Genomic DNA, 23,902 nt, shown 5'->3' with positions numbered 1-23,902 from the left:
ATCGCTTTTTAAGGACTACAACAAATGGCTGGTAGGGACTACAACAAGCTTCTTCTTGGGTTGGTGACATCACAATTTTCCACTGGACTGCATTACAACGCTGGATTTGCACAAAAGATGAACATGACGGCACATGCTAGTCTATGAGTTGAATCAACTCCACAGAAACTACATAAATTTATCCACTAACCATTCAGAAATGCCCAGTTTCATTCTAAAAGTTGTAACTTCTTCCTGAGTCTCTCCATCAGTGTTGACTCTGGTTTGAACAATGTAAGGCTGAACACTGTTACTGACAATCCTCATTTTGGCTGCTTGAGATTGTCCGGCTTTGTTGCTGTTGAGCAACCGAAGCGCGAGCTGTTAAAACTCCGCCCTCTTCTGGAAAGCAGGCCGGGAGCAGCAGCTCTTTTGCATTTAAAGGGACACACAAAAACGCTGTGTTTTTGCTCACACCCAAATAGGGCCAAATTTGACAAGCTATAATAAATTATCTGTGAGGTATTTTAAGCTGAAACTTCACAGACACATCCTGGGGACACCAGAGACTTATATTACATCTTGTAAAAGGGGTACAATAGGTCCCCTATAAGGTACATTTTGACCAAATACTTTTCAAGCACCATTTACGTTGACTGTAAATATGCAAGAAACAGCTAGAATTATGAGTATGTGCCTTAACCCACAATGTACTAAAGGTTAGCATCTAAATTCCACAACCAGATCAGTGCTGAACTCCAGTGAACTTCTGATTATGGAAAAGACTTACAGCAAGTCACACTGCTTCCAGCTGAACTCGAGCAGCATGTAAAACACATCAAATGTCAAATATCAGAAGAAGCCAGGGGGTCATTAGGGTCATGATGTTTGATTGTTTCTTCTTTTCAGAGCTCTTAATGAGGAATCTGATTAGCTGTAAGCCAATATTTGAATTTCATTTGCGCTGTAATAATCCTGTGGCAGCTCGGAGTGATAAACTAAAGTCAAACAAAAGCCTCTTTACATCTCACTACAACTCAAGACCGCTCTATTGTAGTTTTGGGGATTAACAAAGGAAAATTTTATTGCTCAGACACTATTCTTTAAGGGGCCTATGGATGGACCCTGGGGGCCCTTGGGTGCCAGGCTGGCTACTGAAAAGATCTGTGACCTTACTTATGAAGTTTTCAGTTATATTGCTTTTAAGTATTAACTTTGTCTCTGATGTTTCAGTTAACTTTTATTTCGATTGTCCACTTTAGACATTCCACTAACTATAAGTAACTTTGCAACTACATGTCAAATACCTGTAATTTTGTAGACTGTCTGCTTAATATCTGCTGACACTTTATTTTGATGGACCCTCAACAGACATTCTACTGGCTATAAGTAGCTTTGCAATAGATGTCAACTTATTCTACTAACCCTGTAACCTAACAGTCTACTAATATTTAATGAGAGTTAGTTGATATGTAGTTGCAAAGTTACTTATAGTTAGTAAAATGTCTAAAGTGGACTATCAAAATATAGTGTAACTGATGTTTCTCAACAATTTCCTTAGGAGAAATAAAAACAGACACAAATATGAAAATTGAGCTACAGTATATATTCAGAATTCATATTGGTAACACTTTACAATAAGGTCTCATTTGTTAACATTAGTTAATGCATTAGCTAACATAAACTCACAATGAGCAATACACTTTTTTAACCATTTATTAATCTTTGTTCATGTTAGTAAAAATCTAATGGATTCTCAATATTAACTAACTATTAACTATGACTTTTGCCTCAATAAACTCATAATTACTGCTTATTAATAGTAAGGTAACGTTAGTTGTTAAAGGGTTAGTTCACCCAAAATGAAAATTCTGTCATTTATTACTTACCCTCATGCCATTATAAAGCGACAAGAATATTTTTGGAGCGCCAAAAAAACAAAATAACGACTTATTTAGTGATGGCCGATTTCAAAACACTGCGTCAGGAAGCATCGGAGCACAGATGAATCAGTGTGTCGAATCTGCTGTTCGGAGCGCCAAAGTCACGTGATTTCAGCCGTTGGCAGTTTGACACGCGATCTGAATCATGATTCGACACACTGATTCACTGTGCTCTGATGCTTCCTGAAGCGGTGTTTTGAAATCGGCCATCACTAAATAAGTCGTTATTTTGTTTTTTTTTGGCGCTCCAAAAATATTCTCGTCGCTTTATAATATTAATATTGAACCACTGTACTCACATGAACTGTTTTAAATATGTTTTTAGTACCTTTATGGATCTTAAAAGAGAGGAAGTGTCATTGCTCCCTATGGAGGCCTCACAGAGCTATCGGATTTCAACTAAAATATCTTAATTTGTGTTCTGAAGATTAACGAAGGTCATGAGGGTAAGTAATAAATGACAGAATTTTCATTTTTGGGTGAACTAACCCTTTAAGTTTAGGTATTGGGTAGGTTTATGGGATGTAGAATATGGTCATGCAGAATAAGGCATTAATATGTGCTTTATAAGTGCTAATATACAGCCAATATCCTAGTAATATGCATGCTAATAAGCAGCTAGTTGATGATGAGAATTGGACCCTAAACTAAAGTGTTACCATAACTTTTTTTTATTTTTTTTTATTTTTTTTTATGTATTAGTAAATGTTGAAATTAACATTGGCTATGATTAATAAATGTTGAAGAAAATTTTCATTGTTAGTTTATTTTAAATAATGTAGTTAACTAATGCTAACAAATGTAACCTGATTGTAAAGTGTTCCCAAGACTTATAATTAAATAAAAAATTGTATTACAATTATGACAAGGTGCCCATCTCTAAAACCTTGTCATAAATGCAAGACATTTTTGATTTATAAAAAAATGAGAACTGCTGAAATATTCAGAATCTTGGAATTACAGGCTAATAATCAGGATATATTATAAATTAATATATTTAGGAGATATCAATGAGCTGTTTCCTGACACGTAATTCTCTAAATGATATATCCAAGTGCAAACATGTCATTGTTTGCTTGTACAGCACATCCATTCAGACTAAATACAGCAAATGCTTACAGTACATGACATCCCTGACTGAGGGTACATGAAAATGTTCTGGTGTAAACACTCAAACAATGCTGTGATGCTTTGCCTGTATTCCTCCAGCATGTTGATCAAACAGCTGAGCTGCAATCCAACTGGTGACGGCGGTGTTGTTGTTGAATAAATCTAGAGACAAATAGCAGTGAATGGAAAAAGGAGAGAGCAGGGTGAAGGTTGACAAACATTAGGTGCGGTTCTACTTTGTTGTGAGTATTCGCACTCTGATTTATCTTCCTTCGATCAGGGGACACTTTATCTTCTTGAGATCAGGGCAAATGACCTAATGTTTAACCAGAATACACTTTTAACTTAAGGGCTGTTGACAGCTTCTATGATCTTCCTTCAAATTGTTTCCACCATCTATTGTTTGAGCATCAAATTCACATTAAGGGATTTTTGTCGGTAAAACTTTATCTGCCAGTCAAGTTTAGATTCAAAATATCATCCCAAAGGACATTTTTATTACTTGTCCTGGTGTCTCCTGAGAAGATCTGCCACATTCCTTGGTCAATTTATATGAGAAATGTTCTCTGACTTTTGATTACAGACTTTGGTGTCTTTTGTAATTCTGAGCACAGTTTGAGACATTAGCCGCGTTTCCACTGAAATTACTTGGAACAATTTGTCCCAAGAACTTTTTCCCCCCAGACCTGTTGCTGTCTGCGTTTCCATCGTGGTCTAAAGTACCATGAAGATTAAGTACGGTGACATAGAACTGCACGCGACTTTACGGTTCCCGCTGGATTTCGTCCTTTGCATATAACCATAATAAAGCCTGAACCTCATTATCGGTCCATCGGTCATATTTTTTAAACTCCATTGTTGATTTAAGTAGCAAACAACTCTTACTGCATGCACCAGAACACATTTTTAAAAATGGTGGTTGAAATAAAATGCTGTGTAGAGTCAACCAATCAAAATGCTGCATGAACTCAACCAATCAGCATGTCCAGTGCCCAAGTCCCACCCCCGAAAGTTCCTGAACTTTGAAAAAATACTACCTCGTGAGCAGGGACTTTCTGAGGGGGAAATTGTCCCTGGAACTTCATTGGTTCCTGCGGTCGAAACACACCGAGTACCACCCCAAAGTCAAGTAGTTCCTGGGGAAAGTTCCTGCGGTGGAAACTAGCTATTGAGGTCCCTTTTGTATGGAGCCCCTAAAGGGACATGAAGGAAAAAAATATGAGATGGAGGAAAAATTGTTTGCCAATGCTATTGCGTTCTTTTGGTTTTGAGTATGAACGCAGATTTTCTCGTGGAAACGCAGTTTCTCAGGGGAACGCAAAGGTTTTGCAAGTGAACGCAAAATTTCTTGGGGGAATGCAAAGGTTTTGCAAGAGAATGCAAAGTTTCTCGGGGGAAAGGAAAGGTTTTGCGAGTGAATGCAAAGTTTCTCAGGGGAACACAAAGGTTTTGCAAGCAAACGCAAAGTTTCTTGAGGGATTGCAAAGGTTTTGCTAGAAAACGCAAAGTTTCTCAGGGGAACGCAAAGGTTTTGCAAGCAAACGCAAAGTTTCTTGAGGGATTGCAAAGGTTTTGCTAGAGAACACAAAGTTTCTCAGGGGAACGCAAAGGTTTTGCGAGCAAACGCAAAATTTCTTGAGGGATTGCAAAGGTTTTGCTAGAAAACACAAAGTTTCTCAGGGGAACACAAAGGTTTTGCAAGCAAACGCAAAGTTTCTTGAGGGATTGCAAAGGTTTTGCTAGAAAACGCAAAGTTTCTCAGGGGAACGCAAAGGTTTTGCAAGCAAACGCAAAGTTTCTTGAGGGATTGCAAAGGTTTTGCTAGAGAACACAAAGTTTCTCAGGGGAACGCAAAGGTTTTGCGAGCAAACGCAAAATTTCTTGAGGGATTGCAAAGGTTTTGCTAGAAAACGCAAAGTTTCTCAGGGGAACACAAAGGTTTTGCAAGCAAACGCAAAGTTTCTTGAGGGATTGCAAAGGTTTTGCTAGAGAACGCAAAGTTTCTCAGGGGAACGCAAAGGTTTTTGCGAGCAAATGCAAAGTTTCTCGGGGGAACGTAAAAGTTTTGCGAGCGAACGCAAAGTTTTTCAAGGGAGCGCAAAACATTTGCGAGAGAACGCAAAAGCATTGACATTACTCTTGATCACCTTGGGGGTTCATGATCACCAAGACTGCATTATTTTGATCAAAAATATAGTAACAGTAAAAATGTAATATTTATTTATAATAACATTCCTGTGATGACAAAGTTTAATTTTCAGCATCATTACCCCAGTCTTCAGTGTCAAGAAACATTTTCTATTATCATCAATTTTGAAAACAGTTGTGCTGCCTAATATTTTTGTGGAACCGTGATACATCTTTTTCAGGATTCTTTGATGAATAGAAAGTACTAAATAACAGCATTTATTTGAAATAGTAATCTTTTGTAACATTATAAATGTCTTTACTGTCACTTTTGATGAATTTAATGCATCCTCGCTGAATTTAATTATTAATTTCTTTCAGGGGCCTATAAAACTATTAAACTTTCAGACAAGGCTTTGACAAGCCTTGAATGATTGATTGACACTGCCATGAATGTGTGTGATAAAAGCAATGCTGTCCTGTATCTACAGTGTAAATGCTGACACATGCTTCCATCTGTGGAGTTACATAGTTCCTGAAACCATCCACTGCTCATGTCATGGCTGTGGGACACACATCACTGTGTAGCACTTCCTTTGTACTCGCGTGTCAGTCAGAGTCCAGATGATAAACCATTAGTGTGTGTGTGTGTGTTGGTGGAGGGGAAGTTGTTGGTGTGGGAAGGGGACTAACCTTCCAGAGAAGGTTCAGAGAAGCATTCACTTAAATTTACAGGGTGGGACATTTCCAGTTCTTGGCAGCAGAATAAAAGGATGGATGAGAGACAGGCATGATCATACAGTAGGTATATTGTTTTTGTCAATGTCCTGTCTGGATAAAACAGCGCAGTCAGTCAGAGCTCAGCGTGTGGACAGTTGTGCTTGTGTAGGTTGTCTCTCAAAGGCTTTCAGGAGAAGAGAAAATGCTTTTGCAGGCTGTTTGTTTGGAATGGAGTTACTCGTTTTAATGAAATGGCTTTAGATGGTGGGCCAGCGCTGCTGTTATAATGCAGTCTTAGGCCAGCTTTGCTGGTACATTGCAGTATTGTGAGTAGAGTTATAACTTGCAACTGTCAAAACGATTTGGAGGAACAGCAGGGGTAGAAAACGAAAGTCTGCAGGATCAATAAAGATCTTGAGGGAGCCAGTATATTTCTTGAACATTGCTATAAGAAAATATGACTGCTCTTTCATAGTTCTTGAGACTAAATGGAGTTAATGATCAACTATGCCTCCTAAAAAGACACAAATGAGACAATCGTTGCCATACAGTATAGGGTAGTTACACATAACATGTCCATTGGCTTTTTTATTAACAACATCAGTATTTCAGGTCATAATGTACACTACTGTTCAAATGTTTGAGTCAGTAAGATGTTTTTAATGTTTTTAAAAGAAGTCTCTTACGCTCACCAAGGCTGCATTTATTTGACAAAAAAATACAAAAATACAAAATACTTTTTTCAGTTTAAATATATTTTAAAATATAATTTAGTCCTGTGATCAAATCTAAATTTTCAGCATCATTACTCCAGTCTTCAGTGTCACACGATCCTTCAGAAATCATTCTAATATGCTGATTTGCTTATTATTTGATTATTATTATCATTGTTGAAAACAGTTGTGCTGCTTAATATTTTTATGGAAACCATGATACATTTTTGTTTGACGAATACAAAGTTCAGAAGAACAGCATTTATTTGAAATAGAAAACTACTGTCACTTTTGATCAATTTTATGCATCCTTGTTCAATAGAAGTATTTATTTCTTTAAGAAATGTATAAACGTTTGAATAGTACTGTATATGAAAGGGAATATGAAATATCAAAAAGAGAAAGTATATATTTTAGGTAGTGATGGATCAGCATTTATTTGAGGTTTTTTTCACCATTTCAAAACACCTTTTTACCTTCACTAGTCCTGCACCTCTGGTGTGATACATATTTTTTTTTTATATGATTTTTACTAATACTATTATTTTTACTAATTTGTTTTATTAATTATTTAGCCTCTCAATTAACATGATCATAATAAGACATGTCATGCTTTCATTTAAGAGCCATACATTTTTATTTCAATATATGAACAGCATAACTTGATTGAATTTGATTTGGTGTCTTGGCAGATCAGAACACATTTTGAGATCCATTTTGAGATTATATCCTGTCAATCAAAAGGAGGTAGAAAAACATGCAACTCAAACTGTGTGTGAAGAAAATATCTCTTGTGTTGGAAGCTAGTGATTTACAATTTTTTATAAAGTTATAAATATGGATATTTTTCTTACAATGTGGATTATTTTTATGATGGATGATGTGCTTTTTTAGGCTTCAAAAAGGTATCATTCACTCCCATTATAAAGCTTGGAAGAGCCAGGATATTTTTTAATATAACTCCAATTGTGTTTGGCTGAAAGAAGAAAGTGATATACACTTATGATGGCAAATTATGGGATAATTTTCATTTTTGTTCGAACTAACCATTTAAAAATATCTGTATCGGCATTCTGAATAATCGGTATCAGTGGAGAAATTTAGTATCGGTGCATCTAAAACCGCTAATGTATCTAAGAAGTGTGCAGAATAAAGGCCTCTCTCTAAATATATAGTCTTTTACTAGTCTGTTGCTGGATCTTTAGGTATTGTAGTAGATGTAGATAGTGAGTCTGACAGCCTGTTTACAGCAAAGAGTTTTTGCTTTTGGCTTGAGGACAGATGGTAAGCGAGAGGGAGAACTGCGTCATATGTTGTGAAGGCTGAAAATCTGATTAACCTACTTTAGGGGAAAAAGTGAAATATTTGGGGCTTGCTGCCCGATTGCCCAGAAAGGCCAGCAGTTGATCCTACAAAGAAGTCGGTACGTGATTCACTCAGTTGTAAGCAAAGCTATGTGACAATGTAGTATTTTTTTTATAGCCTGTGCCAATCAGTAAGGAGTATTGTGACAAACAAATAAGTTAGTTTGTTGCTTAGTGGGTGAATCGGATGCAACTTGTCGAGAACTTGTATTTTGCATTGTGATATTATAGCACATTTTCCTCTGTAATTCGCATTACTGCAGTGCAGTACAATTTCATTCTCATTACAATAAATAAATAAATAAAGATTTATTATTCATAGATCATTGTATTATTTGTTGTTCTGCCTTTAATTGATCATTTAAATATAAATAAGTGTATTATTGTTTTTTTTATTAATTACTGTACTGCAATAGTGAGCATAAAAGAGAATTACACAAAAACATATGGTAATGAGAATTTGCTTAACTTTTATGAAAATAATGTCACAATGGGCTTAATGCAGAATAATTTCTTAAAGCATTTATTTTGATTTTGGGGAAAATTGTGACAAGGACATATTGAGATTCACCCTATGATTAGCTTTTAGTGAGAATGTAGGTTTATTGTTCTTTATAAATGTATTCTTATATATAGTAAAAGGGCATGGGTAAGAGCGAGAGAGAGGGTGGAAGAAAATTATCACCATATTTATTTACCTTCATGCAAGCCATAAACTATTATGCATTGTGCACAGCTTCTATAGACAGATTCACAGTTGCTATGGAGATTTTCATAAATTCTTCAGGAATAGCAGAAATGGCTCTTTTCTGCCAGCAGGAAGAGGGAGGCAGTCTATTTTTTGCTTTTTGTTACAGGCAGTCCATTTTGTTGATGCTTTTGGGATTGATAAAAGAATGTGTTTTTTCGTACTGATATCTCTATTTACAATAAACAAGGCAGAGCAGTGCAAAGCTCTGAGGGCGACGAGAGGAGAATTTGGTGCCAAGAGAATAAATTCTGTTTGTTTGAATTCTTTTTCAACTTTTTAAATGATTCACTTCAAAATGTGCACAATATCCATCAAATCTATTTTATGTGGCAGCTCTCAAAGCTTGTGTTTTAAAGGTCCCCAAAGTTTGGTGCTTCTGCTCCTGTTTTGTTTGTGGAACAGTTCCTTTCCTTAATTAAGGCAAACTTTTGTTTTTTATTCGCCACTTCACAGACCTTTGGGTGTGATGTGAATATCAAGTGGCTCTCGCGCTTAGGCCCTGATGCTGAGGCATTTAAGCTCATGTTATATAAGGCTGAAATCAGTGATTTTGATCATCCTCCAGAAAAACAGAAAAAAGTAAGAAATTTGTGGGTAAACAGAGTACTCTGAAGGCCGTGAAACAAGAACTTCTTGAGTGTTAGTGAAGGTACTTTGCAGATGTCAATGAGGGTAATGGTTAACTCTGGAAAAGGGCTGAAAAAAGATTCAAGTGGAAAACTGAGAACAATTAGATTTTAAGATTTTAGAGTTTTATTTAAGATGCATGCACATGCATATGTATGAACTCATACTTTGTCATTCCAGATCTCAGTCTTTCTCTCTCTCTCTCTCATACACACACACATTGGGTTTCCTGTTTAATGGGGACATTCCATAGACATAATGATTTTTATACTGTACAAACTGTATATTCTATACCCTAACCCTACCCCTAAACCTACCCTTCACAGAAAACGTTCTGCATTTTTACATTAAAAAACATCACTTAGTATGATTTATAAGCTGTGTTCCTCATGGAGGGCCAAAAAAATGTCCCCAAAGGACAAGAATTTTGGATATTGCTATCTTTTTGGGGACATTTTGTTCCCATAACTTAGGGTAGACCTGAATGGTGAATGTGATTTCACCAAGTGCAACATGTTCTTTGATCATCAACATCTTTGTTGATCCTGGAAGAAGAACATTCAAATTTGAGGGACAAGTTTACAGTTTCAGGGTAAGATGCATCCTGGAACATGTCTGTCTTTGCAAAATCACGATGACCATAGCTTTCCCTCACCCCACCCCCCCCCCCCCACACACACACACACAAACACATACACATCTGTTTTTGACAAAAACACCATGACTCAACTTCTTTGTCTTAAATTATTACAGTATTTGCTTTAAATATATCTTTAGTTACAGTGATCCATCACCCTGGCTTAATTACCTCTGAACATTAAACTTGGATAGGAAAAATTATTTTAACAAAAACATTACACCTTCTCCTTTAATATTATAACAGGGCCAATAGTATTCCTGTCCCCCTGTTGGATTCTTGCAATTCTCCAAGAGGACTTTTGTCACTAAACACAATTTTTGCAATAAAATGATAGTAAGTTGTTATGAACCTTCTGACCTTAATGTTACATTCTGTCAGTTGGCAGGGTTCCCCTCATCATCTACACTTTTACAACATTTGCATTTCATTAGACTTGAAATAAACATCTGAAGAATGTTTGTGCAATAGCCATATTGCTACAGGTTCAAAGAGAGGCAAGTGTATCAGTCATGGACAATGACTCAACGGGAGTGTTTTCTGTGTACAACCTTGTGTTCATTTTTTTAAAAGACACCAACAGAAAGAAGTGGTCACCATTTAAAAAAAAAAAAATCTTATCTAGTTATAAGCCTGGTGGTGATATCAGCCTCCAAAACACAATAAATACTGGTCATGCTGGTTTATGGTGTATGGTGTATAAGAGGAAACTGTGAATTAGATGCACACAACCAAACTATTATATGTTGTCTTTTCTCAGGCTGTGTATCATGTATAGTCGCTGATCTCTGAGATGGCCGTGTGGGCCAGACGGGCCAAAATTTCCCCCCTGCAGCGCTGCCTTCACCTCCTCCAGGGCCAGCGGCCCACCCTGTGCTTCTGATCTGCCCAGCCCCGCTAACACCCATCCTGGGCTTCCCTCTCATCGGGCCACCTGGCTTCACTCCGGGCCCACCATGGGAGGATGCCTCTCCAAACCCAAACCAGGTGATGAGCATAACCCTCATTTTGATAGCGTTCCCCGTTGATTAAATTCTGTAATAATTGAGACTTGTGTCTCCACCTATATATAGGTCGGTTTGCATGGCCCCTGACTGCTGTTGTGATGTGGCTTTCCTTTAGTGCAGGAGGAATTTTAATGCTCTTAATTGCTGTGTTCAAGGGGATTAGACAGTGGAATATGAGTTGTGTTTCGAATGTTTCACAATGTATCGCTGTTTTTCTTCTATGGTGGCTGGGGGAGGGGGCACTACCAAGGGCCAGCGAAACGCCTTTCATCTGTCCAGCGATTCAGTTGTGAAAGTGTGATTGTGGGTGTTGGATTTCTGAGGGCACAGAGAGAGACTGAAGGGTCCGAGCCAGTCAGTCAGTGTGCTTGGAAAATTACCTAAGAAATGCCTATGACTTTCTATTCTGTTTTGAACATACAGTCAGAGCACCGGGATCACTAGGAAGTTGTTTCACTCAATGATTATATCACTAACAAAATGTTAATCTATTAAGGTTCCTGTCATCTCGAGTACAGCGAGTGTGGGACATTCTTAAGAAATGGTGCCATTTGGGCCTGAAAAGTCCAGGAATTTATTAGGGCAAGGATGCATTAAATTGATCAAAAGTGACAGTAAAGACATTCATAATGTTACAAAAGATTTCTAGTTCAAATAAATGCTGTTCTTTCTATTCATTAAAGGGGTCCTTGATTAATATGATTTAACTTTTTTGACTTTACTTAGTCTGTACTGTTGCTGTTTGAGCATAAACAACATCTGCAAAGTTACGACGCTCAAAAGTTCAATGCAAAGGGAGATATTTTCTTTTATTTTCTTTTACTTGCTTTTTAAGACCCATTTTCTTCCCGGGTTGGTGACATTACAAACACCAAAATTTACATAAACCCCGCCCCCGGGAACACGCAACAAAGGGGGCGAGGCCATGTTGGGCTGCTTTAGAGAAGAGGAAGAGTTGTTTAGTAGAGTGTCGTTAACATGTCGTCATTTTACGCCGGACTTCTTCACAAATGAGGGTCAATTCACCACTAGATTTGCACAAAAGATTAACATGACGGCACATGCTAGTCGATGAGTTGAATCAACTCCACAGCAAATACATACATTTATCCACTAACCATTCAGAAATGCCCAGTTTCATTCTAAAAGTTGTAACTTCTTCCTGATTCTCTCCATCAGTGTCCGACTCCGGTTTGAACAGTGTAAGGTTGAACACCGTTACTGACAATCCTCATTTTGGCTGCGTGAGATTCTCCAGCTTTGTTGTTGTTGAGCAACCGAAGCGCGAGCTGTTAAAGCTCCGCCCTCTTTTGAAAAGGGGGCTAAGCTCATTTGCATCTAAATGGACACACAAAAACGTGTTTGGAGCAAAAATTAAATTTTTTTGAGAGTTACCTGTATGTAATCAGTATTTCAAACTCTTCCCTGCTACAAAAAAATTTAACTTAGAAGCAGTATGATGTTGATTCCAAATCCAAATTAATGAAAAAACATTCTGCTCATGTTGTTGAGCTGTCATTTAAAATTAAAATGACTATCTTCAAAGTTAGAGTGGGAATGGGAACATAGTTATTAGACAGTAGTTATGAGATCACTGGCCCACTGCTGAAACGGCTGAAATTGACACATATTGTCGTTTATGTCCATAGATTATTACTTTCTTGTAGGCAGAATAAGGGAATTCGATTTTGAGTGTGGTTTCTTTCATTAAATGAGCCCTTAGAGTATGTTCACTAAATGATCTGTCAGATGCTATTTTTTTCTTAGTTCTGACACTGAAAACAAAGCGTCTGGAGCCAGCTCTGCGATGGCGAGTTTTCTTTTCTTTCCTTTCCTCCGCCGGCTCAGTCATCTTGCATGATTTTCCATTGATTTTAATTAAGCTTCACTCAGCAGGTGTGAATTCCAGTGTGATTAAGGCATAAGAAGCAGGCCCTCAGCACATTTTTCCGGCCAGAGAGAAAGCCAGCAAGATCGAACTGTAATGGAAGCACATTGCACAATCGCCTTCTATAAAAACTGTATAGATTAAATGGTGCTTCAGCTTCCAATGTTCTTCTCCAAGCTCTGTCTGAATTTAAGATGCTATTTCTAAAGACTACAGTGAAATAAGCACTGTACTTATAATACACTCTTAAAAAAATAAAGGTTCTTTATTGGCATTTATGGTTCCATGAAGAACCTTTAACATCCATGGAACCTTTCCATTGCACAAAAGGTTCTTTATAGTGGAAAAAGGTTTTGTAGATTTTTTAAAATGTTCTTGACACTAAGACAAATTTTTTTTTTTTTTTTTAAGAACGGTTCACTAAAGGTTCTTTGGGGAACCGAAAAGGTTCTTCTATGGCATTGCTCTCAAAATCCCCTTTTGGGACCTTTATTTTGAAGAGTGTATATTAGATTAAATTTCACTTGAATTTATCTTGAATTGAATTGTTCTAAAACATCAAACATGACAAGTCTGCCTTAAGCCAGTGAGGCACATGCTATCGAATGCTATCTATTTTTTTATTGCACATAATTTGCCCTGGAGTTCAATATGGTGACATCCTTACATTTTATATAAATCCTAATGCATTGTACTTAATTGCTCCAATTAAAGGTGACAGGGGATTGCATTTAAATTTAGCAAACAAATTGATTAGTTGTCTGAAGAACAGAATCTTGTCTTATTCTCTTTTGTACTCATGCAATTTTGTTGCAGTAGAGGTCAAAGTTGAGCTCAATCTTTTGGACAAAGAGAAGGAGGTGGACCTGATGTCTCCCAATGGAAAGGCCAGTCCGTTTTCAGAATGCAGACCCAACGGATCTCTGGGACACTGTTCCGACGAGGACAGCATGACCCTGCGGCCGCAGCGTAAACACAGAGATTACATAGAGGCATCAGTCTGCCACGTAAAAGACCTTGAGAATGGACAGTAAGTTTTTCCATTCATTACTCCCATAGGGATTTAAAAAAAAGTCTTTATTAAAGCATTTTAAGCCATGAACCAAGCCAAGCATCTACGAGGTGAATCACAACATTACAAACTTTGATTTGAATCAAAGAAGTATTTAAAAATCAAACAAAAATACAAAGGTACAAGACTGTGTAGTTAACGGCTTTAGTGAGGGAAACAACTACAATCCCATGAAGCATTGCGAACAGCATAATTGAATTAAAACAATGGAGAAATATAAAACATTTAAAAATGTAAAAATTGTCTTGCAGTGCTTCATGGGGTTAGGTGGGGCTAACAAACTCTTTTGGGGTGTTTTGATTGTGGCAAATGATTGGTGGAATTTTTTGTACAGCATCATGGGTAATGTAGTTTTCACCACGAATTCCATTGTTAAACAATTATTTTAAGAACAAGCTGAAATAATGTGGGCTGATGGCTTCAACAGAAGCAAATGCCATTGATTAACAACCTTGTAGCTCAAAGTGAGTCTGTCTTTAAAGGTTTATAAGTTATCATTAAAAATCCCTGTGTAGAAACTCAATGAAGTTTTTACTTCCAGAACCTGACTGTTGCACTTTGTTTGAGTATCATTATCTAAGATAATAAAGAAAGATTGATTATTTTGCTGTTCACTCATTAAAAAGGTTTTCTCAGTGATGCCATAGAAGAACCATTTTCAGTGAACAATTCTTAAAAGAACCATTTTTTCTTAGTGTGAAGAACATTTTAATAACCTGAAGAACCTTTTTCCACTATAAAAAACCTTTTGTGGGTTCCATGGATGTTAAAGGTTCTTCATAGAATCATAGATTCCAATAAAGAACCTTTTAGAGAGTACAGCAGATGTCTTTAGTACATCACACCTAACAATTCAAATGATTTTTAAATTCAGAGACCTTCAACACCACATTAAATGATCTGATGAACAATTTTCTATTTTAATGATTACCTATTAAAACAAGACACTGATCCATGAAATTAGCTATTTGCCTTTAGTTTACACCACAACCCATGCAGCAAAACCAAACTGTTAATTGCCAGTTTGCCCCATGGACATTCTCATTCTAAAGAGCATTTTATTGGACAGCATAAGTGATGTCATCAGTATTTTTGCTCCAGGAAGAGAAAAATTGTACATTTTGAATGCTTATATCTGTGTACCAGGAGTATGCTAGCATATAGATGTCATCATAGCTAAGAGACAGAGGCATTAAAATCACACACACACACACACAAAAAAAAGATTAAAATTTTTTAATGTTGAAGTGTGATACATAAATGACATACTTCAGTTGTAACATTTGAATGCATCAGTATTGGGTTGTGTTTTGGACATTAGATCTGTGCTGATCATATGTGTTCTGTTGTGTTTGGCAGAATGCGTGAGGTGGATTTGGGAGCAGGTCGTGCTCTGCTCATTAAGGAACATGGAGAATTCTTTGCAATGGGACACAAGTGCCCACATTATGGGGCTCCACTGGTCAAAGGTGAGGGGCGACATGTGGAGCTCTCCTGGTCCTCTACATTCCATAGCTTGGAATACCAGTAGCTCTCAGAGATCAACTATTTGGACTGAATGTAGTCTATTTAGTGAAATCACTTGAAATATTTGGCTGTATTTTATAACATGTTGCTATTAAACATGCCTTATCAAATAGCAAAACAGACTGTTCTTTAAGTATTACTGTGTATTGAAAAGCAATTCTTCTCTAGGTGTGCTATCAAAAGGACATGTGCGATGTCCATGGCATGGGGCATGTTTTAACATCGCTACGGGTGATATTGAGGATTTTCCTGGCCTAGACAGTTTGCCTACATTCCAGGTAATGAACACGTTCCTCTTCAACCTCGAACTTCCACTGGGTCCTTAAGGATTCTGTGTTGTTCTGCTGTAGTGTTTAAGCTCAACAGTAGTTGGGCTTGTGATGTTAGTGTATTTGCAGTTTGATCCTACATTTAGAAAACAATATAAGTGTGAACTTATTCCTGAATCATTCAATTAAATTCAATTCAATTTAAGTTTATATGTTTAGTTCTTCAGGAAGCAGGGAGCATTCTGTTTCAGTCAGAGATAAGTGTGTCAAAGTAATTTCCATATGGAATTAATATACAGCTATAAGATAATATAAGAATCATGATTTTTGTGTGAAAATGTTCACAGGTTGATGCACAAATAGTGAATAAGACCCATTGATTAGAAAAATTGCATATTCCCAACAAGAAATAGAGGGAGTTCATACTGCTGCTCAGAGGAGAGAAAATGAACCTCATTATGTGTCATCACTAAACAGTGGGGGTGTTTTTATAATCCCACTGTTATGTAATAATCTGTCATGTCATTTTTCCCCCTCACAATTTCAGGTCAGAGTCGAAAAGGAGAAGGTGATAATAAGAGCAAACAAGCAGGTAAAGTGTCTCTCTGTGTCTGGAGTATGTGTGTAAAATAGTTATATTTAACAACAGTTGTAAACGGTGATGTGAGGAATCATCTGTTTCCTGACAGGCCCTTCAGACTCAGCGGCGGTCAAAGGCCATGTCAAAATGTTCAGCTGTCATCAATTCCAGCACTGGATTCAGCCACGTTCTGATTATTGGATCAGGTTGCAGCCATAATGTTATAAAATGCACTAACACGGGTGAATTCACTAGATAGTGTTGTTTATTTCTATGAACTGTCTGTGTTGTTCTGGAGAGGAATCAATCACAGTGCATGTTCATTAAAAGCATTCATGTTTGCAATAATTCATTAATTAAAGTATTCAAGGCACAGTGCTATTATAGCGCACAGGAGGGCTTTTCACACTGCGCTTAACCCCGGGTCGTTCTAAACCCCACTTTTAACCCCGGGTAAAGGAACTTTTCACACTTGTATTTTAGATGCGGGGTTAGCATCGCTTTTTACCCGGGGTTATGAAACCCGCTTTTGCAGTGTTAATCCTGCATTGTGGTGGCAAAGTTGTACAGTGCGAAACGATGCGGTGTTAGAATGTCACTTAGCAACAGACAACCAATCACATACTCATATTTGCCTGCTTTGGACAGTCACAGAAAAACACTGCGCATTGTATATAAACAGTAAATTCAGCGTTTGAGAGGAAAAATGTCAAATGCTGAGAGAAAACCAGACAATCTGAGTGAAGAAGAGACCGTTTCATTCTTACCTTTATAGTCCTAAATGTCCATTCAGTATAAACTCGATAGTACAGTCGGCAATACGAGGAATGCGCAGTGCTATAAACGGGTCACGTGCTGAGTTTATCCAATCAATGACACTGACACTGCAAATATGCAAATAAGAACGTTAACCCAGGGTTTAGCAATGTACAATGTGAAACATCAGCTTATGAACACCCAGGATTTATTTTTAACCCCAGGTAAATTATGAGCAATGTGAAACGTGAAGCAAGATAACCCAGGATTCCGTTTACCTGGGGTTTAGAATGACCCAGGGTTAGCTTTTTCAAGCCCTATATAGGGCTTTTCACACTGCACTTAACCCCGGGCTATCGTTGTTCTAAACCCTGCTTTTAAACCCAGGTAAATGGAGGCAAAACCTCCAGAGCAGGGTTAGCACCACTTTTGTGGGGCCAAACTTGAACAGTGTGAAACGATGCAGTGTTAGAATGTTCCTGCTAGATGCTTAGCAACTAACAACCAGTTGCATGCCTCATATTCATATGCATTGGACAGTCACAGAAACACAGCGTGTTGTAAAAAGTCTTTTGATTAGAAAAATATCAAATGCCAATGGAAAACGCATCAATTGGAGTGAAGAAGAGACAGTTTCATTCTTACCTTTATAGTCTGAAAAGGCCATTCAGAAAAAAACCTGACAGTATGGTCGGCAATCTATAGCTAATATGAGCTTTTATATAAATAGCTTGAGCACTGCACTTGTTCAATCAATGACACTGACACAGCAAATAAGAACGTTAACCCAGGGTTTGGGAATGCATCGTGTGAAACGTCATTTTATGAATACCCAGGGTTTATTGTTAAGCCCCGGTAAATTATGAGCGGTGTGAAACGTGAAGCAAGATAATACAGGGTTCCATTTACCCAGGGTTTAAAAGCTCTTGTCTGGTTAAACTGGATTTTAGGTAATAAGACTTAGGTTTTTGCACTGAAATATATTATTTGCGCGACAAAAGTTTAGTGGATTCACCCTATGATGTTTTGAGTAGTAAACCTTTGTACAGCGTACATGTGTAGCTTATTGCTGTAGCTTTTGCAATCCACTGACCCTGTCAACTTGGTTATATACAGTATTTTTCAAAACACAGTAAAACTGAAATTGCTTCCTGCTCATATTGTCTAATCTACGTGGGAGACGTAACTGGATGATGTACAATGAAATGTACTTTAACATGCCATGACAAAAGAAAAATACTCACACTGAGCCATTTCTTTACATCATTTCCTGTCCCAAACTGATTTTATTTTTATTTCTTGTACATGTTTTATGGCAGCGTAGATAAGGAGCTGAATTTCTACATTTAGTACAGACTAGACAGGTCCAAAGGTTGCATGCCGTCTTTAAACAAGACAATGCAATTACTGATTGTTAAGTTAAAATAAAGATAAAATGTGAGAGATAACATCCAAAGCATCGGCTAAAATCATGCATTTATATTCAGATTAGTGTTCAAGATAAAGATAGCCACTAGTAAAAAAGCAACATCTCAGTCAGCTCAATAAACTACACATACATTTACCTTACATCACAACATGCAGCATTTCACGTTATTCAAGACAAAAACAACATAATTTTATGAAATATGACCTGTTTGTGTTTGCTTGAGTTGGTTTTCTCTATTTCTAGATCAGTTTTCTTTGTCTATATTTATTGGTTACCACTTGTATTAGTTCACTGATTAAGTTACACTTGTGTCAAGCACCTGCTCTGACCTCTGTTGATGTTCTCACTCAGGTCCTGCTGCTCTGGTGTGCGCTGAGACTCTGAGGCAGGAGGGTTTCACTGACCGCATAGTGATGTGCACCATGGACAAACATCTGCCTTACGACAGGCCTAAACTGAGTAAGGTTTGTACACAGAACAGTCCATAGAACAGTGTGGGATCTCAAGTTTACAATATATAATTAACATAAGACTGCTTTTCCAATAGAAAGTTTTATTTTGACCACACATGTGTGCTAAAATGCAGCAGGTATAATAATATTGATTTGATGCTTTTCTTCAGTCTTTAGAGAGCACAGCTGAGCAGCTGCAGTTGCGCTCCTCTGACTTCTTTCAAGTGCACGACATAGAGATACTGTTAGAGAAAGAGGTGAGATCTGTTTGCCTGAAATTTACTAAGGTTTACTTCATTTCATGAGGAAAAACAGGCTCATTGGAAAAACGTACCCGTGGCGACATTTCTGCAATTTCTGTCCATTAAGTGGCAGTAAAAGCATGTGAATCTGGCAATGTTTTATTATATTGGTTGTTGTACGTATCGCGGCAGTTGTCTGGTGAGCGGCACTAAAAGTGTTAAAGGTGCCCAAGAACGTTCTTTCACAAGATGTAATATAAGTCTAAGGTGTCTCCTGAATGTGTCTGTGAAGTTTCAGCTCAAAATACCCCATAGATTTTTTTAAATAAATTTTTTTAACTGCCTATTTTGGGGCATCATTAACTATACACTGATTTACACTCGGCGCAGCCCCCTTAAATCACGTGCTCCCAGCCACACCAGCTGTATATTACAGCGCATTTACAAAGTTCACACAGCTAATATAACCCTCAAATGGATCTTTACAAGATGTTCGTCATGCATGCTGCATGCATGCTTCGAATTATGTGAGTAAAGTATTTATTTGGATGTTAAAGTTTTATTCTGAGTGAATTTGAGGCTGTCCTCCGTGGCTAACGGCTATTGCTACACTGTTGGAGAGATTTATAAAGAATGAAGTTGTGTTTATGCATTATACAGACTGCAAGTGTTTAAAAAATGAAAATAGCGATGGCTCTTGTCTCTGTGAATACAGTAAGAAACGATGGTAACTTTAACCACATTTAACAGTACATTAGCAACATGCTAACGAAACTTTTAGAAAGACAATTTACAAATATCAGTAAAAATATCATGCTATCATGGATTATGTCAGTTATTATTGCTCCATCTGCTATTTTTCGCTGTTGTTCTTGCTTACCTAGTCTGATGATTCGGCTGTGTGCAGCTCCAGACGTTAACTGGCTGCCCTTGTCTAATGCCTTTTATAATGTTGGGAACATCATGGGCTGGCATTATGCAAATATTGGGGCGTACACCCCGACTGTTACGTAACAGTCGGTGTTATGTTGAGATTGGCTTGTTCTTCGGAGGTCGTTTAAACAAATGAGATTTATATAAGAAGGAGGAAACAATGGGGTTTGAGACTCACTGTATGTCTTTTCCATGTACTGAACTCTGCCAAGGTAAATTCAATTTTTGAATCAAGGGCACCTTTAACAAAAGCAAATGTGAGATAACCATGCGAGTTCAAAGGTGTTCGTGTAAAGGTGTTTTGAGGTCATAACATTTTATTGTACAACAACTGCACGAAAACAAGTCTTTATTAATCGAAAATCTGCCATTTGTTTGAAAAGGAATAAAAGTTGTTGGTGTTTTACTGCCTCTGGTGTTTATTCCAGCTGGAAACGGCAGTGAATTGTATAGGTACGTTTCTCGAATTTTGCAAAAATGAGGCACGTTTTTTCGATGAGCATGTTGGATTTTTAAAAAAAATTCTAATCTCTTTAAGCCCATTACAAAAAAGTACTTTAGTAATACATGCTAGTAATACATAGTAATACTATGGTATTTTGAAATACATCATGGTACATTCTTAAAAGTAAAGGTTCTTTATTGGCATTGATGGTTCCATTAAGAACCTTTAACATCCATGGAACATTTCCATTCCACTAAATGTTCTTTATAGTGGAAAAAAGTTGGTTCTTTTAAGAACTGTTTACTGAAAAGTTCTTTGGAGAACCCAAAATGGTTCTTCAATGGTATTGTTGAGAAAACCCTCTTATGGTACCTTTATTTCAAAAAGTGTACCTCCAAGAATACCATGATACTTTTTGGTACTGGTTTGTTTATTAGTGATATGACACAGTATTTCAATAATTGAGTCTAAATATGTTTAATTTTTTAAAAATGAATATGCAGAATTATGTTTCTTCATAGGTTGTTTCTGTGGATGTGAAGACACGAACTGTGATATTTCGGGATGGTTTTAAAATGGAGTATCGAAAACTCTTCATTGCCACAGGGAGCAGGTAAAGGCCACACGTGACTATTGATCCTAAATGAGTCCTTAAAACATACATTTTCACTTTGTTGTTGTTGAATTAAGAAGTTTCATCCTTCATCTTTACAGACCCAAACCTCTGAGCTACAAAGGCAAAGATGTGGGAAATGTGTATCACCTCAGAACACCAGAGGATGCAAACGGCATCGCTACACTCGCCAGCAGTAAGAATGCCGTCATTGTGGGAACCTCGTTTATTGGTGAGAGAATATGGGAAATTTACATAGTTCAAGTTTTTTATTCTCTGTTAAGTTGAATACGTTCAGTTACCTGTCACTAGTCATTTGCACTGGCCAGATTACTTGTGTTCAGCTATACAGTGGCTCCAGAAAGCATATAAACACTTAAAGGGTTAGTTCACCCAAAAATGAAAATTCTATCATTAATTACTCACCCTCATGTCGTTCTGAACTTGTAACACTTTAGTTCATCTTCAAAACACAAATGAAGATCTTTTAATGCAATCTGAGTGATTTCTGTCCCTCCATTGACAGTCTACGCAACTACCACTTTGATAGATCATATAACTAATCCATATGAATTGAGCGGTTTAGTCCAATGTGACAAGCAGGGCGGGGCGAGAGCCGTGAGGGAACGGCACGAGGCAGGTGATGCTCTTTAGCAATCACGCCACCGGCCTTGCGCCGTTCCCTCACGGCTCTTGCCCCGCCCTGCTTGTCACATCCAAATTTTCTGAAGACACAATCACTTTATATGATGAACAGATTGAATTTAGGCTTTTATTCACATATAAACATTGATCAGCGAACAAAAGCTCAACCGAACCTGCTTGATGTGCGAGAACAAACCTCTTCCTGAAGCTCAAACTTGCTGTGTAACACGAGAATGAACCTCATTGGTTCTCACACGTCAAGCAAACATGCTTGAGCTTCAGTTTACCACAACTGATGTGTGCGTTGATGAATGTTTATATGTGAATAAAAGTCTAAATTCAATCTGTTCATCATATAAAGTGATCGAGTCTCTTCAGAAAATTTGGACTAAACCGCTCAATTCATATGGATTAGTTTTACGATGTCTTTTTGAAGCATCAAATTGGTAGTTGCATAGCTTTCTATGGAGGGACAGGATTACTGTCTGTCAAAATATATGTCTTCAACCCTGCTCCTGGAGGCCCACTGCCCTGCAAAATTTATATCCATCTTTCTTTCAGCTTGTGATTTTCAGGCAGTCCTGCAGATCTTGATTAGCTGCTTCAGTTGTGTTTGATTAGGGTTGGAGTTAAACTCTGCATTAAAATACCTAATTTGTGTTTCGAAGATGAATGAAATTATTACAGGTTTGGAATGAAATAAGGGTGAGTAATTAATGACAGAATTTTAATTTTTGGGTGAACTATCCCTTTAAAGCCATATCTGTGTGAACTTTAGGAAAACTGACTTAATACATCAATTGAAATTACCATGAAGTCAGTTGAGGTTTAAAATCATTGCAAAAAAAGAATGACAAAAGCTCTAGCAGCATTTGTTTGCAGATGTCATTTCAACATTTAACTGTGGTTTAAGTGTCCAAATACTTTTTTGAGCTACTTTATGAAGAATGGTTATATGTGATGTCTGGTGTTCAGGTATGGAGGTGGCCGCAGCTCTCACAGATAAGGCTCACTCGGTGTCTGTGATCGGCATAGAGGCTGTGCCATTCCGTAAAGCTCTCGGAGAGAAAGTGGGGAAAGCCTTGATGAAGGTGAGAGAATATCCATCCATCCATCCATCCGTCGTGTGTATAACATTACATCCATCCATCCATCGTGTGTATAACATTCCTTCCATCCATCCATCCTTCCATCCATCATGTGTACAATAACATTCCTTCCATCCATCCATCCATCCATCCACTTCATTCATCCATACATCATGTGTATAATAACATTCCTTCCTTCCTTCCTTCCTTCCATCCATCCATCCATCCATCCATCATGTGTATAATAACATTCCTTCCATCCATCCATCCACTTCATTCATCCATACATCCATCCATCCATCCATCATGTGTATAACATTCCTTCCATCCATCCATCCATCCATCCATCATGTGTATAATAACATTCCTTCCTTCCATCCATCCATCCATCCATCCATCCATCCATCCATCATGTGTATAATAACATTCCTTCCGTCCGTCCATCCATCCATCCATCCATCCATCCACCCACTTCATCCATCCATCCATCCATCCATCCATCCATCCATCCATCTTGTGTATAATAAAATTCCTCCCATCCATCCATCCATCCATTCATCCATCATGTGTACAATAACATTCCTTCCATCCATCCATCTATCCATCCATCCACTTCATCCATCCATCCATCATGTGTATAATAACATTCCTTCCTTCCTTCCATCCATCCATCCATCCACCCACTTCATCCATCCATCCATCCATTGTGTGTATAATAAAATTCCTCCCATCCATCCATCCATCATGTGTACAATAACATTCCTTCCATCCATCCATCTATCCATCCACTTCAACCATCCATCCATCCATCATGTGTATAATAACATTCCTTCCTTCCTTCCATTCATCCATCTTGTGTTTAATAACATTCCTTCCTTCCATCTATCCATCCATCCATCCACTTCATCCATCCATCATCCATCCATCGTGTGTATAATAAAATTCCTCCCATCCATCCATCCATCATGTGTATAACCTTCCATCC

The 23,902-nt window shown here is 37.6% G+C and overlaps 1 protein-coding gene across 4 annotated transcripts in view; it reads left to right on the top strand.

Annotated features, from left to right (window-relative positions):
• The window catches only part of LOC125267327 (apoptosis-inducing factor 3), a 36,003-nt gene that overhangs the window by 2,188 nt on the left and 9,913 nt on the right, over positions 1-23,902 (top strand). For 2 of the 4 annotated variants that reach the window (XM_048188844.1, XM_048188845.1), the window contains 11 exons: positions 10,732-10,958; positions 13,683-13,896; positions 15,298-15,407; positions 15,634-15,743; positions 16,282-16,326; positions 16,424-16,520; positions 18,851-18,963; positions 19,122-19,208; positions 21,093-21,184; positions 21,286-21,416; positions 22,805-22,920. In XM_048188844.1, the coding sequence (XP_048044801.1) occupies positions 10,928-10,958; positions 13,683-13,896; positions 15,298-15,407; positions 15,634-15,743; positions 16,282-16,326; positions 16,424-16,520; positions 18,851-18,963; positions 19,122-19,208; positions 21,093-21,184; positions 21,286-21,416; positions 22,805-22,920 (1,146 nt within the window). In that variant the 5' untranslated portion in view covers positions 10,732-10,927. Of the gene's footprint in view, positions 1-5,826; positions 5,961-10,731; positions 10,959-13,682; positions 13,897-15,297; positions 15,408-15,633; positions 15,744-16,281; positions 16,327-16,423; positions 16,521-18,850; positions 18,964-19,121; positions 19,209-21,092; positions 21,185-21,285; positions 21,417-22,804; positions 22,921-23,902 lie in introns of those variants that run through there. The other 2 variants (XM_048188846.1, XM_048188847.1) reach the window with 2 other exon arrangements.

Source organism: Megalobrama amblycephala, linkage group LG4 (genome assembly GCF_018812025.1).
Source record: "Megalobrama amblycephala isolate DHTTF-2021 linkage group LG4, ASM1881202v1, whole genome shotgun sequence".
Lineage (NCBI taxonomy): Eukaryota > Metazoa > Chordata > Actinopteri > Cypriniformes > Xenocyprididae > Megalobrama > Megalobrama amblycephala.
Note: the sequence above shows the minus strand (reverse complement) of the source record. Positions and strands in the feature narration are given on the sequence as shown.